This window comes from Eleginops maclovinus, chromosome 6, assembly GCF_036324505.1.
Source record: "Eleginops maclovinus isolate JMC-PN-2008 ecotype Puerto Natales chromosome 6, JC_Emac_rtc_rv5, whole genome shotgun sequence".
NCBI lineage: Eukaryota > Metazoa > Chordata > Actinopteri > Perciformes > Eleginopidae > Eleginops > Eleginops maclovinus.
The window spans coordinates 22688902-22709082 of record NC_086354.1 but is presented as its reverse complement, the minus strand read 5'-3'; the positions used below and the strand labels follow the sequence as shown (position 1 = coordinate 22709082).

The window sequence follows — 20181 nt, the reverse complement described above, 5'->3', positions numbered from 1 at the left end:
CATTAGCCACCTTTAGCTTAGCCATGTAGCTCTTTTATTGCCTAACCTTAATGCTTAACTTCTATTAAATGATAATGATATAAAAACGGTTTTAATTTGGAGAGATTATCCTGCTTAACCAAACATGGTTGTATCAAAAAAGGCCTACATCACTCCATAGCAGGTTAAAGAGGCTTTTGTATGTTATTTTAAGGAATTTTAGCTCATCCAAAGTTGGTGTGATAAAGGGCTGACAGACAGCTCATGTTTTTATATATTTTAATGTTTTATTATTTGTTTTTCTGCTACAAAAGGGTGAAAAATAACAAGAAAAATGAAGAAAAAAAACATCTGTATCGGCCAAATTCCGCCAGTCGTTCAGTTAAAAATGTCCCCCCTCTCCTCCCTCCTCCCCTGCAGGTGGATCTGGGTCAGGACAAAATGGTGAGCGGCGTGGTTATCCAGGGAGGGAAGCACCGCGACAGGAACGTCTTCATGAAGAGGTTCAGGGTCGGACACAGTCTGGACGGAGAGGAGTGGACCATCGTCAAGGAGGACAACACCAGCAAGCCCAAGGTAAGCTAAACCTGCGGAGCACAGGAGGCTCCACTGCTACAATTACGCAGAAAACATTCACAAATGCTGCTTTACTTACAATGTATTGTTTCCTAAGAGACAATCAGTCAGATAATCAGATAAGATGAGGTAAGGTAGGACTTTATAGATCCCTAGACGGAACATATGTTGGTGTTTCAGCAGCACAAAAGAAAATATGTATGGATAAATAAGGATAATTATAAATACAAATAATATATATATTTTTTAAGTTAATCGATAAGGAACTTTAGGCACAGAAATAAGTACACATCAATAGGGATACTGATACAATATGTGTTTACTTTGTCACAGCCACATCAACACAGCCACGTGATTATCAATGAACAGAAAAAAATGCAGTTAAGGAGTTTATAAAGTTAACATTTCCAAAGAAAGCATGTACAGAAATAACTGTTGTTCCCATAAGGACTGAAATCTGTGTGTATTCTTCTTAATTCTGCCTTTTGGACCCCAAATCACATCCGAGCTTCACCCATAATGCCACACAGCGCCTGTGATAAATCAGGAAAAAGCATAGCTCAGCACTTCAGAAAGGCAGGGGGGTGTTTGGTGTTTGGTCTCCCAACGCTGACGGAAACCATTTTCAGCTGTGCCGCCTCCACATCGGACAAATGAAAGGACCCCATTCTGGTTCTGATTTCCAGGCTTTTGTTTCCCCCCCTTTTGTTACTATGTTCTCAGACTCATATCAAACTAATCCGAAGCAGACTGAAGAAGAGAAGCGTTATTGTTTGTTTTGTTGTTTCAGACCCTGACGTGATTCTCTCTCTCTGTCATCTCTCAGATTTTCCTCGGGAATCAGAACCAGGACACCCCTGAGCTGAGGTCCACAGGTTCCCTCCTGACCCGCTTCATCAGGATCTACCCAGAGAGAGCCACCACTGAGGGGCTGGGCCTGCGCCTGGAGCTGCTGGGCTGCGAGCTGGACGGTGAGTCCCTTTTAGTCTGCATGTGTTCAAAAATGACTCAGATCTTATGAGGATTTAATTTCATGAAGAGCGTAACGTTTTGGGGGATTTTTCTCCTGAATTATGCACTTTTTATTCCAATAATATCCTCAAAGGGAATGGAAAATCTGCATTATCTTCTTTAAAAATCTAATATAAGATTTAATACAACAATATCTTATGATAGAAAAATAAAGTTGAACACACAGGGTTTCTATTATGTGCCTTTATTGGTGACACATTGCATAGTAACAGGAAAACAAAAAGCGGATTCAGTTACTCTGGAAAACTTTACAGTCACCCCCCCAGGGCAACAAAACACAGGGAGGTTGATATTAAAGCAGAACTTGCTGTGGTTTCTGGTTTAGGCGCAGGTCCTCTCAGCTTTACAAATGGAAACAAAAGACATACAGAAATGCAGATGAAATGCAGAAAGTTACCAAGCTAGTCTGTTTTTAATTAATTTGAGCATCCGTACTCTTATCTGGAGAAACTTCAACTAAAGTTTGATTTTAAAAGCGAGATTTGATTTTATTAATCATGTGTTTTTTTATATATATTTTTTGTTTGGGTTATGATTATTATTGTATTACTTCTTTGTATTATTATGTATTTATTATTATTGTTATTATTGTTATTACTTTTATAAAATAATTATGTGTTTATTTATATTAATATTATTATTGTTATTACTTTTTTAATGATTATTTATATATTATTAATATTATTTATATTCATATTATTATTGTTATTACTTTTTTAATGATTATTTATATATTATTTATATTATTTATATTAATATTATTATTGTTATTATTATTATTATTGTTATTACTCTTTTAAATGATTATTTATATATTATTATTATTATTTATATTCATATTATTGCGTATTTATTATTTATTTTCATCACTAAATTTTTCCCCCAGGTCACTTATCCCTAATTTAAGAAGTTATTCATTTTACACAAACTGTTTATTTTTTATTATGAGTCTCATTGCACATTTTTCGTCATTTTTTAAGCTAATGTATAGTTGCTTATGTCACTGAGCTCGTTATGCTACTGCACAAAGATTATAAAATACAGAAAACTAAACTAAGTCAAATGAAAGCTAACAGTAAAGTGGACTTTTGATGCAATTACACTACATGGACAGTGTGTGTTGCCCCTAGCAGATAATGGAGGTTTAAACATGGCATTTATTTAGTAAAACACTCTGAAACATTAGAAGGAAAATGCATGTGCTGGATGTGTTTGCTCTAATGTGTTTCTGGCCTCATCAAACAGTCATTAAACAGCAAACTGCTTACACTACAGGCTGCTTATCTGCACTGTGTGGTGTAATGAGAGAGAAATGGCTGACGCATGCCATGGCAGGCTGCTATCAGTCCTGCAGCAGCGGTCAGAGCTGGACAGAGTGTGCGTGTGTGCGTGTGTGTGTGTGTGTGTGTGTGAGGAGGGCTCGACCTCCCATAGTAGAGGAGGGAGGGAGGGAGGGAGGGAGGCAGCTCTCTGGTGGAGTTTGAGTTATCGGGTTGCCCTGCAGGGAGAGCGATAAGGATCAGCTAAAGCAAGGCCAGATTGCAGAGTACATGGAGGTGTGTGTGTGTGTGTGTGTGTGTGTGTGTGTGTGTGTGTGTGTGTGTGTGTGTGTGTGTGTGTGTGTGTGTGTGTGTGTGTGTGTGTGTGTGTGTGTGTGTGTGTGTGTGTGTGTGTGTGTGTGTGTGTGTGTGTGTGTGTGTGTGTGTGTGTGTGTGTGTGTGTGTGTGTGTGTGTGTGATGGGAAAGACAAGGAGAAATGAAAAACAGGATCATCTTCAAGTTTTGGGAGATTTCAGGGAGTTTTAGAGCCCTGAACACTTTAAAATCTCGCTGTTGTTGGTGTCAAAAATTCAAAAGCTCTCAGCGGCTAAGTGTCATTTCCTGTTATGTTTGTTATATTTCACCTGTTTATTTAAACTTACATAATATCTTTTTACACAGGTTTATCAGAGCATGATTGGAGGGTGTTTGAGGTCGAAAACGTGTATCTTGAATAACTTGGTCAACAAGCGTCTTAAGATTTATAGACTGAACTGCTTGTAGAGTCTTAGCATTTTATAATACACTTTTAACTATTTTTGTCTGCATATGGAGTCGGTTGGAAAGCATTTAGACTAAAAGAGAAAAGAAAGATAGTATTTGTACCAGTGTGTGTGTGTCTCAAGAAAACAAAGACAACATACACTTGAATACAGGCAAACCACACACTGGAAAATGACACTTAAAGTCAAGCCCACACACACATAAGATTTCCAATGATCTGAATCGCAGCCTTTACTTTCAAGTGCTTCCATCAGCTAAACACACTGAATGCTCCATGCTATCTGATGTAAGCGACTTGATGTATGATCACTTCAGCAGCACTGCACTTGGATTTATTACACAACCGCTCCTCGAAACCGCTTTCTGCTGCTTCATCACGGTCACGTTGCGTAAAGAAAATGCCTGCAGATCAGTTTCATCTGTTGTTCGCAGTCTCTGGTGCCGCTTCGAGCTTTGAGTTAATTCACAGACTAACATCCACGTCGTCGTCCCACTCAGAAACACGTTTCCCTACAGAGTTTAATTACATGCAGACCATCTGGGATTTTGACATAGCTTACATATGCTAATTCAACTTCAATTTGCCTCATTTCCATTAAAAACACATCACCACGCTGTAAAGTTGAACAGGATACAAGAGTTGCTGTCATCATGGCTTTAATCCTTGATGAGTTTTGCAGGACTTTTATTTAAAGAGTCCGGTACTAAATCTATTTTCTCTTAACCCCAATTACTCACAATAATCTGCATGGAAAAAGTCAATCCGTACTCAAATTCGTAATAAAGACCAAGCAATACAAGATTTCAATCAAAGTTTATAGTATATTTTTGTGTAACTATGAATATATTGCCTTTTTAGATATATTGTGGATATAGGAAAGTGTCTGAGCGATCCAAAGGGACTTTTATTTGCTTTTGATTTGGCTAAACGTACTGGTTGTTAACTTTTAGCACGAGTCATGCTGTTCCTCCAAAGTAGCAATGCTCTGCTCACCTCATTTTCAGATTTTTTGTGACTTTTAGGATCATCAATTAAATATTAGAATTATTATATGAAATATTATATGTTTTTTGCTTATTCCAGTTTGCATTTCCAACGAGAGTTATCGCGACAGTACAGGTCCGGTTTATTAAACTGATTAAAGGTTCAAAAGCAACAGATTTGAGACTTTGATGAGCCAGCTTTTTAAAGCAGTTCCTGTTTCTTGTTATTCTCCTGCTGTGGTATTCAACCTGCATTTTCTTTTTTAACTAAATAAAAGTTGGCAGATTCACTCATTAGTCTTTTTGTCTTTGCTCGGTCAGCAACTTCATATGCTTCTTAACGTCATCAGAAAATGATATCCCCTCAGTCAGGACTTTTTTGTAGGGGCCAACTTGTTTTAGACCCCGGTTCTTCCTGTGGAACAAGGAAGTTAAGTTTCTGAGTTCCTGAAAAAGTTCTACGGTTCCTGTAAACGTTTTTTGGTGACACATTGTTTGATTCTTATACCTCCAAAATGTAATAGGGGACCAGCATCCCTAGAAGGAGACTCTACGACATTAAAGGCCACACTTTGTTTGGACAGTTGGCGTTTAGTTTCTCCAGTTTAAGGTTTTGCCCTCACCAGAAAGAAACGAAATAAATCAATCATAAAGCAAACAGATAATGTAATCATGTGATGCATACACATAATACACACAGATATACAAATGTAACTCATTAATACATGAATGTGTCTGTTTTTGTTGACTGAAGAGATGCAAAAGGGATATAATGCATTTTGTTTCTGTGCAAAATTTAACAGAATTTCTTCCGTCTCATCCAGATATTACTACAACATCCGCCCCCACCACACCCGGCGCCTCCACCCTCCCCATGACCACGTTCGGAGCGACCACCACCGCGCCCATCACCATCCCCGGCACGACCGCGGGCTCAGACTGCGAGGACGGACGCGACTGTGGCGGCGAGACCGACGCTCCGGAAGACTACGACACCGCGATGGGTAAAGCACTTAAACTATATTCCTTAATTAAGTCTAAAACTACTGAGTTCATTCCAATCAGTAGTGGAGGCAACCGGCACAAATGCTTATGGGAAAACCTTTAAAACTATAACAAATTTAGCATTAAAATATCTTTAAAGTCTGTTTTTATGAAAGTATTTGCTTGCCTTTCCTCGTTTCTTTCATGACAGGGGAAACTATTTTGATTAAAAGCGTGAAATATTCTCCCTTATCTTCCCCGAGAAGTTTATTTTTCTCCTTAACTTGCTAAATCAAAATCAAACTGCCCCAACATTCTGCTTCATCTTCGCATTTACTGTCATGTTTGTTCCTGCGAGTCAGAAAGTAAACAGCATTCATTCCCAAAATAAATCCTGCTTATTTAGCATTTTTAATATTATGATTATTGGGATCAAAAGGAAATATTGATATCTTGTTGAAATACGCTTTTCAAATCTTTTTGTACACAGACTCTCTCTTCCCTTCCACCTACCTCCACTATTTTCTCTTGAGTTTCATTATTTTGCCCAGAAAGAGGAAAATAAACAAGGTTAAAATATTGATTTGATTGATAGCATCCGATATTGCCAGATGGAATTAAACACAAGATTAGTTAAGCCATAAAACAGGCAGATAAACAAGGACTAACGCCACATTTTGATTGACAGCATCATTTAAATCAGTACTAATTGATCTTCCAATTATCCAAAATCCTAATATCTATAGAAATTGTGAAAATATATCCTCCTATTATACATTTGGGCACAAAAGACACAATAAACAAGGTTAATTTTTAATTTGATTGGTTGCATTATTTAAATTATTATCAATTAGGCTTTAAATTATTAAATATTTTACGTATTTAAAAATAAAAACATTCTATTGGTATTTATTGTTTATTTATTTTTCCCAATTTGGCCAAAAAAAGTGATGAATAAACCAGGTCAAAGATTAATATAATTTATAGAATTAATTAAATAAATACGGATTAAACTACATCAAAATTCAAATGAAAAAAAGACAATATTTCTGTAGATATTGTGAGAAATATCATGATCATAAAATGTATTTGGCCAGGATAAAAGAGACAGATTGCAGTGCAACCGGATATGGACATTTGCTATTGTTGTATGGTAACCTGAGTGTGTGTGTGTCGAGTGTGTGTTGGCATCTGTGAGGGTGGGAGGAAGCTTGTGACCTTTGACCCCTCTCTGACTGTCCCATCTGTTTGTAGCAGGAGGCACCACGGCGGCCGAACCCATCCTCGACTTCATACCAGGTGAGCATGTCGCCTCAATCTGCCTCCATGTTTACCGTCCTCCTCTCTTCTTTCATCATCGTTACATTAGACTCACACAGCGGCAAGTAAACAAGGCATGGCACATTATATTAGAGAGGACACATCATGCTCACTTTCAGGTTTATATGTGTATGTAGTGTCTCTCCTGGGACATGTCTCCATGCTTTAATGTTCAGAAAGCTCTTTATTTGTCTCATACTGCCTGTGCTGCAGCACCTGTTTTCACCCTCTGTCTAAAACCAAAGCCCGGTCTGCTCTGATTGGTTAGCTCTGTTGGGATTGGTCAACCGCTCAGAGATGTCCCGCCGCTTAGCCTATCACGTACAATGTGTTGGAGCGCTAGCCAATAGAAGCGCGAGTGTTATTTACTGACGTCAATATGTTCCAGAAGTCAACAAAGGAGTCCAAAGGAGGCGCACACTATATAAAAAGGACTGAATGTGGATTATCAAAAGGGAAAAAAGATAAACCTTACGTCACGAATTCCTCCTCATCTGATCTACTCACCATTTTCTTCTTCTCTTTTTCTCTACTTTTCCTCCTCTCTTCTCCAAGCTGTACAGCATCCACTTTACAGGCGCATGTACTAACAAATGTGCCTGCTCAGTGTTGCCACATCAGTGCATTAATTCCCCCAATAGCCCATCATTCAATGTCGACAAGAGTACTGACTGCAGTCATCGGGAACAATGAAACCGGCTTCCATGGGAGTAAATAGCTTTTTCATCGGCCCCGCTTCACAAACGAGACTTTAGCACAGCGCTGCTCGTGACATGCGCACATCCGGGCTGCAGGAAGAAGTGATAGATCTGCTCTGAAATGCACTTGTTTAATTTCACGTGTTTTTGGGGAAAAGAGAGAATCAGACAAAGACATTGACACACTTTGACCAACATTAAAAAGGGGCAGGAAAAAGCCAGATGTGAAGAGAAAGATACAAAAATATCTTGTTCTTGGAGTTAAAGCTTTAAAATATAGGTGCTTTGTCAATAGTCAATGTTCTTTTATTTAGTCCAAATAACAAATTGCTTTGGCTAAAGATGTTGCGGCAGAATTTATTAACTATACTAAACTATAGCAGTGCTTTCCAAGCTTTCTTGTACTTGTAACTCCTTAAATCCTCCTCAAAGCAAAGTCTGCCTGCAACTCCTTTTCATAGATTGCTTCATTTTCAGTTTTTCTCAAGGTTTAAATCCCACAAGACCAGATAAGATAAGCCTTTATTGATCCCCAGAGAGGGAACTCAGACAGACAGAAATATGTGCTGTGACATAGAGAAAAGGTAGAATGAAATCAGTATGTGAAATAAGAGTAAGATAAAATGATGACAAGACGAAAGCAAAAACTTAAAAGTAACAAGATTTTCGACATTAGATTTGATCTTAATCCCGTATTATAGTGATCAAATTGAAACTGGCTAAGTTACAGGATAAAACTGGAAGACATACTGGGAAGAAATGGGATGTTTCCTAAAAGCCACACACATTGCATGACATTTTTGAATCATTTATTGAGCTTCCATGCACTCCACATTTAAATCCAAATGAAGCGCTTTGTCTGTGAATACACCAAAACTCAGGTCATTTCAAAGGAGGCCGGGGTTATGAATATACAGAGAGGTGGAAAAGATAGCCGCAGTGGCAGGAAGACAAGGACAGGAAGAAGCATAAATAGGGATGAGACAGAGAAAGAGTGAAGGTGGAGCGGGAGAATAAAGGCCTCCTGGGTCTCAATTATCCGAGTCGGTGAAGACAGTTCGGGGTTGCAGGGGAGGGTTACCAGCTCCTCGGTCATCTCTGCGTCCTATTAGCCTCTCAGATACAACAGGTCTGGCTTTTAGAGATGTCTGCATTCATTTAGAAGTTGTGTTGAAGTGCTGCAGGAAGAAATGAGGGACATTTTATTTAGGTTTTTTTTTTTTCGAGGGGCCACATCTGCATCTTTGTGGCACCACGCCTTCATCTGTTCCTGTCCTGATCCCAAACATCTGTAGGCGCTTTCTTTTTGTTTTCAGCGAGGATGTGGAGCGCTGTCTCCGTCTTTCTCACCCCGCTCCATCTGCACGAGCCTTTTTCTATTTGCTGCGATCGGTTTTCCCACAATCTATACAATCTATACTGCATGTACGATCCAGCAGGAACAGCTTTCAGATATTGACGTTACAAGACTTTCTTCCTCAGGCTGTCTCCCTATTTTTTCCACTTCAAAACTGGAGACAATTTACTGGGCGAACACCGCACAAGATCATGGTTTTTAGCCTGGATTTTAAATGTCAAAGAGCCTGTCTGAGTGTTTTGTAAAGTCTTTGGAAAACAGGTTGCCACACATAACACTGTCTCCTACAAAACCACGTTTAGGAAACCTGGTAAATGCCACGGCCTCGAATATATATATAAAAGACAGATAGGCAGTGATGGATTGTGTTTTTGTGGCTGCACTTATCAAGGAAAAGATAGTAGGTAGCATAGACCTCCACTTGTTTGTGAGGTTTCTTTTGTTAGCTGAAAGAAGCAGCTGATTGAAAACGTTAAACTATTACTGAAACGATTAGTCAGTAAATCGACAGAGGAAGAAATAAATAGGGACACATCTTTACAGGTTCAAGCTTCTTTATTGTGAGGAATTGCAGTTTTGTAACATCATATCATTATAAGATGAATAACTCTGGGTTTCTAAATATTGTTTAGATAAAATACCCTGGTGAGAATAGTCACAAAGCAGCTTTTGCCTGTATATACAGTACACTGCAATAAATGAGTTGTAATAGGAGGAATTCAGGCAAGAAGTCACAGTTTACTGCTATTTAACAATAGCAGTGTTAGCTATGGATACCCAGGTTCAAATAGCATTGTTAGCTATGGACACCAGGGACTCAAATAGCATTGTTAGCTATGGATACCCAGGTTCAAATAGCATTGTTAGCTATGGACACCAGGGACTCAAATAGCATTGTTAGCTATGGATACCAAGTTGCAAATAGCATCTTCCAATAAATACATTCAAGACAAAACGTCTCCCTTTTTTTCTGCTATTGTACATACACAACACAGTTAGAAATATTTCAGGCTATGAACCTCAACAGTGACGACTTTGTTGCCTCTGTTGCTCGACGCCGTGGATTCTTATTCTCCTGGCTGATTAGGATCACGTCATTCACCAACCATCTCACCTCCAACTGCTCTTTTTTTATTTCTTCTGTTGCAGCATACGTGTGGTTTGCCTGTAACTTTGACTTCTCGTCGTTCTGCGGCTGGACCAAAGAGACGGGGACGGGGGCAGAGTGGCTTATCCAGGCCAACGGGGCCCCTACTGTCCACAGGGGGCCGACCCTCGATCACACAGGTAAGGAGACAACTGTTCACATTCGTATTTAACTCTCTCTTAGTTGTGGAATAAGGACTTAGATCTTTAACTTAAGTAAAAGAAGCTTCAGAAACGGTACACAAACCGTTCAAAATACAAGTACAATCATAAGACATAATATTGTCAGCACTGGATAAAACTTAAAACATTTTAAATGTCCCTGAGAAACGTCTCTTTTTACAAAACACACATTTCTATTCATCACTTTGCCTCGGCCCTCTGACCTTCTCCACATTCAAACTCCAGTGATGGATGTTTTTTGTGCAGGCAGCGGCAGCTCCAACATGAATGATTTCTCCTTGATTTTCTGACTCAACCAGATCACAAGTAAAAAATTATTCCTTTGTGATGTCAAGTCGTGTCGTCAGCTGAAGTAGGCATATTTTGAGTCCTTTGTTCTCAGCAGCAAAGCCTGTGGAGTCCTTGAAAAGGAGGTCTTTGACACTGAACAAGTCCACAGATTTTATAAAGTTTGTTAAAAAGACATATTTGCTACAAAACAGAATACTGACATTAAGCTTGATTTAAATGCAATAAATAAGAAGAGTTTAAGAACCCTTTCATTGCCTAATATCAACAGAAAACAGTATTAATTACTGTAGTTGTGCATCTTTAAGGATTTATTTTAATATATTTTACATAAAATGAACAGAACAGACAGATACTGGCATTTAGCCCGAGTTTAATGCAATGTTTAGATTAACCCTGTAGTGGCTTTGAACCCTTTTATTCCTTGATATCAATCATATAAAGGTTTGTTTTCATCATAAATGGACAGAAAATAGTATTCCTGACTGTTCTTTAAGGTCTTTTTTAACATTATGGTCAAATAGAGTCAATTTTATATAACTTTAAACGCTTTCAGGAGAGTTTAGAGTATACAGTTTCAATATCCCATCTTGTTATATTTTATATGTGTATTTTTATTTAAATGGAAATGTACTTGCACCATTATGTCTGTTGCACTTCCTTCTTGCATCTTGTATCACTATTAAATGGCTTTTCTTTTCATGTTAGGTATATTGTAGGGTGCCAACACTAGGCTGTAGCTGTTTTGCATTTGACCATAAAAGCCTTTCAATATTTGATTTCTTTGAAACCCAACTCACAACAGCCTCTTCCCTTGTCTCTTGCTGCCCCCTGCAGGCGGACCGGGGAACTTCATCTACATGCAGCTCGGTGACAGTGAGTTTCCGAGGAAACTTGGTGGTGAAGGCGATGATGAAGAGCAGAAGGTGGCCAGTTTAGCCAGCGTGCCCATCCCGTTGACGGACGCCGACCTGTGCATGTCCTTCTGGTACCACATGTTCGGCGAGCATGCGGGGGCGCTGCACATCAAGCAGAGGAGGGAGGAGGAGACGGGGGGACAGATCCTGTGGACGGTCAGCGGGCACCAGGGCAGCCGCTGGAGGGAGGGGAGAGTCCTGCTGCCTCACTCCAGCGTCTACTATCAGGTAATTCACTCGTTTATTAACATGAGTGCAGGGTTGTAAAGTAACCAAGTACATTTACTCAAGGACTGAAAGTAAAAAATGGAAGTACTTTGAGTATTTCCACATCATTTACTTTACATTTATTCACTACATTTATTTTATAGATCAAGTTACTTTGCAGATTTATATTATCAGTTCAAAATATAGATACAATATAATGTATTATTATAGATTAAGCTACCCAGTGGTCTTATTTCAGGTAATCTGGTCGAAGAATTCTCCTTTTAGAGGATAAAAAATTACTAAAAGCTTCTCAAAGATGATCTTTTGTAGCTGTCTTTTTGGTATATCAACGTTTATTCTTACTTTGAAACATGAAAACATAAATTCTTTGGGTTATTTTTGTCTCAATTCATGTTAAATAGCTTATTTGAAATAGCTTTTACAGCATAAACTAACTTAAACTGCATCTTTTGTTTATATAGTAGAAGCATGACGAAACAAGGGGAAATGTATATCTCTTTTGTCTCGTGTTTTTGACTAAACTGTTATCAGAGAGCTCTTCCTGATCTTTATTTTCACTGTCTTGTACTTTAGTTGTTGAATATTTTTTCCATATTATTCTTTGTATCTAACATTGCTGGAATTGGTTTGATGTGTTTTATCATTAAACTGAATTATTTTGTAAATGTTTGATTTCAGTTCGCAGCCTAAGCATTTTGTCACCTGAGTTTTAAAAAGTACTCCCAACAATTAAGATTATTTTAATTATAACATGCACCAAGACAGTTCATGGTCTTTCTTTTTCTTAATTTGTTCATTTTCACCAGGAGAAGATCAATAATTAGAGAAGTATAGCAACAAGTTCAGTAAATGTGGTGTTGTAACGTTTAAAATATCTTGGTGCATCATGTCCTGACACATTTGCACATATAGAAGTGTGTTGATTGCATAAAGCATGTTTTAATGACTGTATGTGTGTTTTCTTTTCCAGGTGGTGGTTGAAGGCATTGCAGAGAGACGCAGTGCAGGTCACATAGCTGTGGACAACATCCAGATCATAGATGGACTCAGTTTGGAGGACTGCAAGGGTGTGTACTGCGTTATCACTGTAAATATATATGCTGATATACTGACCAGCGATGTGTGGAACTTAATCTAATGGAAGCTGTGTTTTCCCTTCAGATCCAGAAACTCCTACATCTCCACCAACGGAGATCTTCATCCTACGTAAGTAGACTCTTGATTTTACAGAACACGTTCAGATGAACCTTCAAGTGCTCTACACAGAATGGCAGAAATGCTGTTTGCCTTCCTCAACTGTGATTTGTGCAACAACAAAAAAACTAGAATATAGTCCTTTGAATCACAATAACTACATCAAATTAATATCAAAAAAAGAGTTGAAGGGTCAGATTTCAATCTTCCAAGACTATGGATTTGTATGGATTTCCATTCTTCCAGATGTCCAGTTGTTTCCAGTAATTACCGTAGATTTAACTCCTCATTTTGACCTGAAACTTCTTCTAGATAGCTTTAAAACTAACAGATGACCCTTTAAAATTAGATTATTTAAATAATCTGATCTGATGGACAATGATGGATCATAACTAGCGTCCTTCTCTGTCTTTTTCCTCTGCCAGCGATGGACTCCCTCTCCCAGGACAACGGCGAGCTGGGGGGCCCGGGCAACATGCTGAAGACCCTGGACCCCATCCTCATCACCATCATCGCCATGTCGGCGCTGGGCGTGTTCCTGGGCGCCATCTGCGGCGTGGTGCTGTACTGCGCCTGCTCGCAGGGCAGCATGACGGACAGAAACTTATCCGCGCTGGAGAACTATAACTTTGAGCTGGTGGACGGCGTTAAGCTAAAGAAGGACAAGATGAACGGACAGAATAACTACTCAGAGGCGTGAGGCGGGAAGAGCTGCGGGTATCACTCTGCGCGGACATTGCAGCCAATCATGTGGGAGTAAAAAACACGGGGTCCGAGGCCTCTAAAGGGACGGCAGGGTGGGCTGAAAGTGAGCCAATGTAATTTTTTTTTCTCAGGAGCGGCAGTGAGAAGGACTGACCTGCAGGGGGCACTGTGTATAAAGAATCTGTACAGCAAAAAAAAAAAAAAAGCAGAAAAACTAAGGATTCTATTTGTTTTTCGGTGTTGATTTCATGTAATCACATGCTGGTGTTGAGACCAATTCAGAAGAAAGTATTGTTTGTGTACTTTATGGAAAGATTTGTTTTGTTTGTTTGTTTGTTTGTTTTTCAGATGTTGTAGTTTCACAGAGAGGAGAATGTGGAATTTGCTATTCGGACATAATGGCTCTTTAGCTCGCCATATGTCCGTATGAGTGTGTGTGAAAGAGTGTGTGTCACATTCATATACTGTATATGCATTTAAGGTGTGTATCATTCAGTCTAGATGTAGGCATGTATGTGTGCATCACACTCAAATATATACGAATTGCAAGCATTTTACTGTGTGTGTGTGTGTGTGTGTGTGTGTGTGTGTGTGTGTGTGTGTGTGTGTGTGTGTGTGTGTGTGTGTGTGTGTGTGTGTGTGTGTGTGTGTGTGTGTGTGTGTGTGTGTGTGTGTGTACACGTGTCAAATCCATATACATCTGCATTGAAGGTGTGTATCATTCGGAGTAGGCGTGCATCACACTCATCTGCATACATGAGTTGCAAGCATTTTTCTTTGTGTGTGAGTGTGTGTGAGAGTGTGTGTGAAGGCGGTTGACCTGTGTCTAGTTCCAACAGTGCCTTTTTTTTCCTCCAATTTTTCTGTTGCCTTGTTTTTCTGTTGGTTGTTGAACTCGCTTCATCCGTCCGGGGAGGTTCCTACACAAAAACATGGGGAAAGGTCCGTACTTTTTCCTAGATTGTTATTAAACTAAACTATTGTTTATGTTTTGGTATTGTACGGTCGAATATCAAACGTCGGTGTTGATTTTAAGCTCTTCTTGCCTTGATGACAGTCGTGCTGACACGGATAAAAATGTCAAAATCCAGAAAACTTTGGGAAAACTTTTGGACTTCAGAATGGGAAAGTTGTAGGAGCCCTGAAAGCTTCATGTTCATGGCACATGACACATCCAACATATTGTACATAGGTTTTAATATATTTGAGCGCCCTTTTCTATAGAAAACGACACCAGTGCCGCAGTCTCCTTTCTCTGTTGGAATCAAACTAATCCTCTAAAAATGTACAGAGAAAATATTCATTTGTGCTGGATGTGGTTGCCATTCTATGATAATTTCTGTTGTTGTTGTTGTTGTTGTTTAGTTTCTGTTTGTGCTCTGAGAACAGGGAGGATTTTATATCGATGGAAAAGGCTTTGAGATTATGGAGAGATGCCTCATGGGAAGGGAGGTTTTTGTACAGGGTAACACGGACAACCTCACCAAAACGATGACAGCTAGTCAAGATGGATTTTAATATTTTCACCACTGACAGTTTTCGCTGGCACACAAAAATGACTTCTGGACCTTTAAGACGTGTGTGTGTCCAGCCATCAGAGAGGCCTCCAACAGCATCTTTTATTGAACTGTGAGGATGTGGAGGCTCTAAATGATGACTGTCCTGAATGAAAAACAAAGAAATTATGTTTGCCATGACAATGCTGTACTCTCTGTCGGTGTTTTTCCTGTGTCGACTATCAGAGGAGAAATCTAGTGGCTAACTGCAGCCGATCATTCTGTCCAATTCTTGCCCCACACATCCCTTTCTCTTGTGCTAAAGTGGCCATAAGACACAATGATGTCACATTGTCAGAACAAAGATCAGTTTACTAGCCAATCAGAGCAGAGACCTAACAGATATGCTTTGCAAAACAATAACGCTCATTCACTTAATTTGTTGTTTTGTAAAAATCGGAATTTTGATTTGTAATTTGCAGTGTCAACACGATTCTGCAGCAGGATCATTTCAATTAATAATTTTCTTAGCCTTAAAAAAAGGTCTCCTTTAGCTGGAATCTAGAGAGATCAGTGCCCTTTTACAGCAGCAGACTCAACAACTAAGGAAACCACAAAGGACATAAGGACAAAATTAGCTTAAACTTGATTGGTTCCTTTTCAAACATCTTAGTAAAAAATTGGTTAAAAGCTGAAATTAATTAGCGTTTTCAAGACAGTGCAAGTAAAAATGCTACGTTTTGTTTTAGCTTCTTTAGCTAACGTGTTGTGATAAGTCAATAACCTTGTCAACCTCGAACAGATGTTCACTCTGTGATAATTAACAGGAAAGTTCGTACTCTATGCTGACGATACTTTACTATATATTAAAAAGCCATTTAGCAGGTTTTACATGTTTTGTGTCCCCTGTTGCGCTGCACTGTGGAAGTTCTGCCCTTTTTAATGTAGCATCACATGAACTAAAATTGTGGTAAAAAACTTTAATTATTTCTTTGAGGATGAGGTTTTACAGACATGTTGTTGGAAAGGAAATCCACCTCCTCAGTCAGGTTGAATGAAATCATTGTCAAGTTGCAGTAAAGAACATTACTGATAATTCCAAGGTGCTCTGACTGTCGAGATGTTCATTATTTGCTCTTGAGAACGACGCTGGTTTTAAAATATCTACTACATATGTTTACATTAGAAGACACAGACACAGATTATCAAAATTATAATAATTTCCGTCTGACCGAATGTGGTTCCCACCCCCCCCCCCCCTTCAAAGAGAAAGGATTCTGCAGCACTGAAAAACAAAATGTTGCACTGATATATTTAAAAATAAAAAAAAGAATCTGTGTTTATGATGTTGATCTATGAAAAGAGAGGTAGAAGAAGGAAGGAGAGGACAGTGTTATTGTTGCTTCTTTTTAACACAGTTTCAGATGACAGTGTTATAATTCTGAGATGGTTTTCATTCTCGAAAAAGCTTACTATATGCGTCTCTTTGAAACGTAACAATTTTATTTACTTGGTATAATATCACCTTGTTTTTGTACCGTCACTGATGTACGTGCCATTGTTTTTTTCTTGTTTTTTCTTTGTATGACAACATTTTTTAAGTACTGCTTCTGTAATTTTTTGCTCTCTCAGATCTGGGAAAATACAAGGAAAGGAAATACGGAAGTGAAAAAATAACAATGGAAAAGCAGTGAGGCCTTACGTGACTAAAAGTATTGTTTGTACTTTGACTTTCTGGTCAGACTCATCCGTCTCTGTCGTCTCTGATCATCGACTATTACATTCCAAAGAATTGGATCAAATAAATGTTTTAAATAAAAAAAGTGCTCTGCTGTTTCTGTCCCACCTCAGAGAGAGTCTATGGTTTTCATGCACCAAAATTACAAAAGTCTCCTGTTATTTAGTAATGGATGTAGTTTGGGGTTTGGTCTAAATGTTTTTCTGTCAGGATAGGAGGTTATTTTTGTACTATGGGTTATGAACAGTTTGACCAGGACAAAAGTGACGCAGTTGACGGGAACATAACACAAAGGTTAATTTGCCCAGAGTTGTATAGGAACTTTTATTTGGGAAGTGAACCCAATAAAGCTGTTTGTTTTTGGGGGATGTCCTTTAGAAATAGCCACATTCTTTCTTTAAATATGCTGCTGTTAAATATGTAAAATGTATTCATTCAATGTGGGGAGCATCACACATTAGATTCCATTGATTTCCATTGTTTTTGGGGCCCAGATATCTCAAAACCCAGAGTGAAAAATATTGTTGGGTGATACAGAGGAAAGCTCCAGAACTGCTTTCATTTAATTGCTTTTTAATATCTTTCTTGAGCTTCTTTTGCCATACTATTCACAATAATGATATCTATAGCTACTGGTACCTTCAGGCATGCATTGTGGTTCTAAAAAGCACAGACTGTATCTAAAGATAACATAATGTTTACTTTTATCGCTCTGAAGGGATCTTTTTTCTCCAGCAGAAGTGCTAGGTGCATTCAAATGAAAACAATGCTTAGATTCGGTACAAATATGAATATAATACATTCAAAATAATATATAAAATATGCAAACAGTCTATGTTTGGAATCTATATCTAGGTTTAGTGTTGGATTTCACAACTTCTCTTTTAAAACATAAAGAAAAGTTCAGTATATAACGAGCACAAACAGGAAGTTATTTAAAAGTCTGTACACATACTACATTTATGCACGTGTATTTAAACAGAAATCCACTGACCTGTGACGAAACTAAACCTCAGAAACAGTGTTGAACAGAGGAGTGGCATTCATAATATCTGACACCACAACTGTCTGTATGTCGTATCCTGCTTTAACCACAGAGTGGCAGCGTTGCCTCTCCATATATTCCCCCTTCATACTCTTAAATATACAGTCTACAAACTTTCCATTTCTCACCAAACTGTGTGCCTCAATTCAGGGCAAATGTTTTATGAGTGGCATTAAACTGCAGTCTGATCTCATGTGAACTTAGTAATGTGGCTTTGGTTGAGGTGAGGTTTCCAGGACAAATTGGTGCCACTGAACCACTTCCCATACATTGTGTGTTATTTGCTCTCTCGTTTCTTTGCTGCAGAGTTGCGTTGCATCTTTGCTTACACATTCATCTTTACTGTATTCCAGCTGTGTAAGAGCCAAACAAATAGGTATAGGACTCCACAAAGCTGTAGTTTATGAACTTGAGGTAAGAAAAGCTGTTACGTGCTATTGATAGTTCAGTGTCATGCATGCACACACTGTATGTGCACATTTAACATAAGGAGCAAAACTTTAAATATGTTCACTACCGCTATTTCACTTCTGCTGCCACCGGCACACAGTCAGATACAATAAATATATCTGGGATTTTTCTTCAATTGCATATCAGTTTTTGACTTTGACAAACTGACCACCTAGCATCATGCTGGATTTTAAACGTGGTACTAGGTTGTAAAAATGTGATTAAATGCACATTAGGGTATTAATTATACCCCTAATGTGCATTTATACAGTTTGGGTTGAAATGTCATGCTATGCTATGCTATGCTATGCTATGCTATGCTATGCTATGCTATGCTATGCTAGTCTATGCTATGCTATGCTATGCTTTGCTATGCTAAAGGCTAATTAGTTCCTTTACGGCATTGTGTACTTAAAACTAAAATGACCATTAATAGAAGACTGCAGTTCATTGTTGTATCTAATCTTGTCCGAGTTGCATGACATATAATTAGAAGTAAATGAGTTGCAAGGAGCTACAGGCAGTACCTGTACTTCCAACTAACCATGCCCTATCTCTCTGAGTCCTGAGCTTGTGTTTATGCTCTCTCGGTTATAAATGTGTGTGTGAAACTGAGAAAGAGCACTGTGCAAACTCTCCCTGAGCAGATTATGAGAGGTATGTGGCAGGATGATTGTGCGATGATGTAAAGAAATGGAGATGATGACTTCATGTGTTCATCACCAGCTGGCAGCATCAGCTGTTACACACCCATCACACATTACAGCGATTATTGACCTAAATGTGGGAAATAAATCATCGTCTCTTTCATTGCTTCATCTAAAAGTGGGAAGTGTCTTTAACATATATTTTGTATTTCAGTTAATATTACATATTATTCCTCATGTAACTTAATGCTTCTCAAGTGTTTTCATCAGATAGATTCAATATTATATTAGCATGTCTTTGCTTATCTCTTTGTTTTTGGTCTTATATTTCTTTCTATATGTTCAAGATGATAGAAGATATTATTTTTTTATCAATCTGCACCATTCTTTTTATATATTTTATGGATTTTATTTCACTTGTGATAGTTTAATGTGGGTTAAGCAAGTTTTTAAAGTCTCTTTTGGAGCATATTCAATTCTGTACATCTCCATTAAAGCTTTATAATTCTTAAATAGAGTGACACATTCAAACTCAGGACTGCGTAGATAACATGCCTGCACTAATTCATCCAATGTAGATAAGGTTTGTTGCATCATTAATTGCCCCAAAGGTTATCACAGGCTGCTTCCTCACTTTGCAAAGGAAGTTGTGGGTTTCCTCCCGCAGCAGGTCCAGAGGTAAACTTGTGGTTGTTCACATGAATTGTTTGGTGGAAATAAGTACTGTACTAAAGTATAATATTGTACCTTTTATCGATGTTATCCAATATGTCTGGTAGGGAAGTATAATACGTTTCACTTCATTCTTCTGAGTTTTCAGTTTGCAAAGGAAGTGAATGTGGTGGGTAACTTAGTGTTGAACAGATGAAAACATTGTGCATAAACTTCTTTTAGGGTACTTCATTGAAATCTAGCAGCACTAAATGGTAAAAGTGCGATACTCAATTGCAAATAGAGGTTTTAAATGATCTCTTTTAAAGTGAAGGTGCTTTTTTTGCTGACCGAATGGAGTACTTTTACTTTTGGTACTTTAAGCAGATTCTGATGCTTTTGTACTTTTGATAACCTTTTGAATCCAGGAGTTTTACTGTAACAGAGTATTCCTACACTCTGGTACTTCTACGTTTACTTAAGTGCAAGACCTCCCCCGTCTCTGAGTACTTGAGTA

At 38.4% G+C, this 20181-nt stretch overlaps 1 protein-coding gene across 2 annotated transcripts in view; it reads left to right on the top strand.

Annotated features, from left to right (window-relative positions):
- The window catches only part of LOC134866221 (neuropilin-1a-like), a 72388-nt gene extending 55405 nt beyond the window's left edge, over positions 1-16983 (top strand). For both annotated transcript variants that reach the window (XM_063886256.1, XM_063886255.1), the window contains 9 exons: positions 400-555; positions 1382-1526; positions 5439-5618; positions 6853-6897; positions 10123-10260; positions 11428-11735; positions 12709-12805; positions 12900-12944; positions 13358-16983. In XM_063886256.1, the coding sequence (XP_063742326.1) occupies positions 400-555; positions 1382-1526; positions 5439-5618; positions 6853-6897; positions 10123-10260; positions 11428-11735; positions 12709-12805; positions 12900-12944; positions 13358-13632 (1389 nt within the window). In that variant the 3' untranslated portion in view covers positions 13633-16983. The remainder of the gene's footprint in view (positions 1-399; positions 556-1381; positions 1527-5438; positions 5619-6852; positions 6898-10122; positions 10261-11427; positions 11736-12708; positions 12806-12899; positions 12945-13357) is intronic.
- The last annotated feature ends 3198 nt before the right edge of the window (positions 16984-20181 follow it).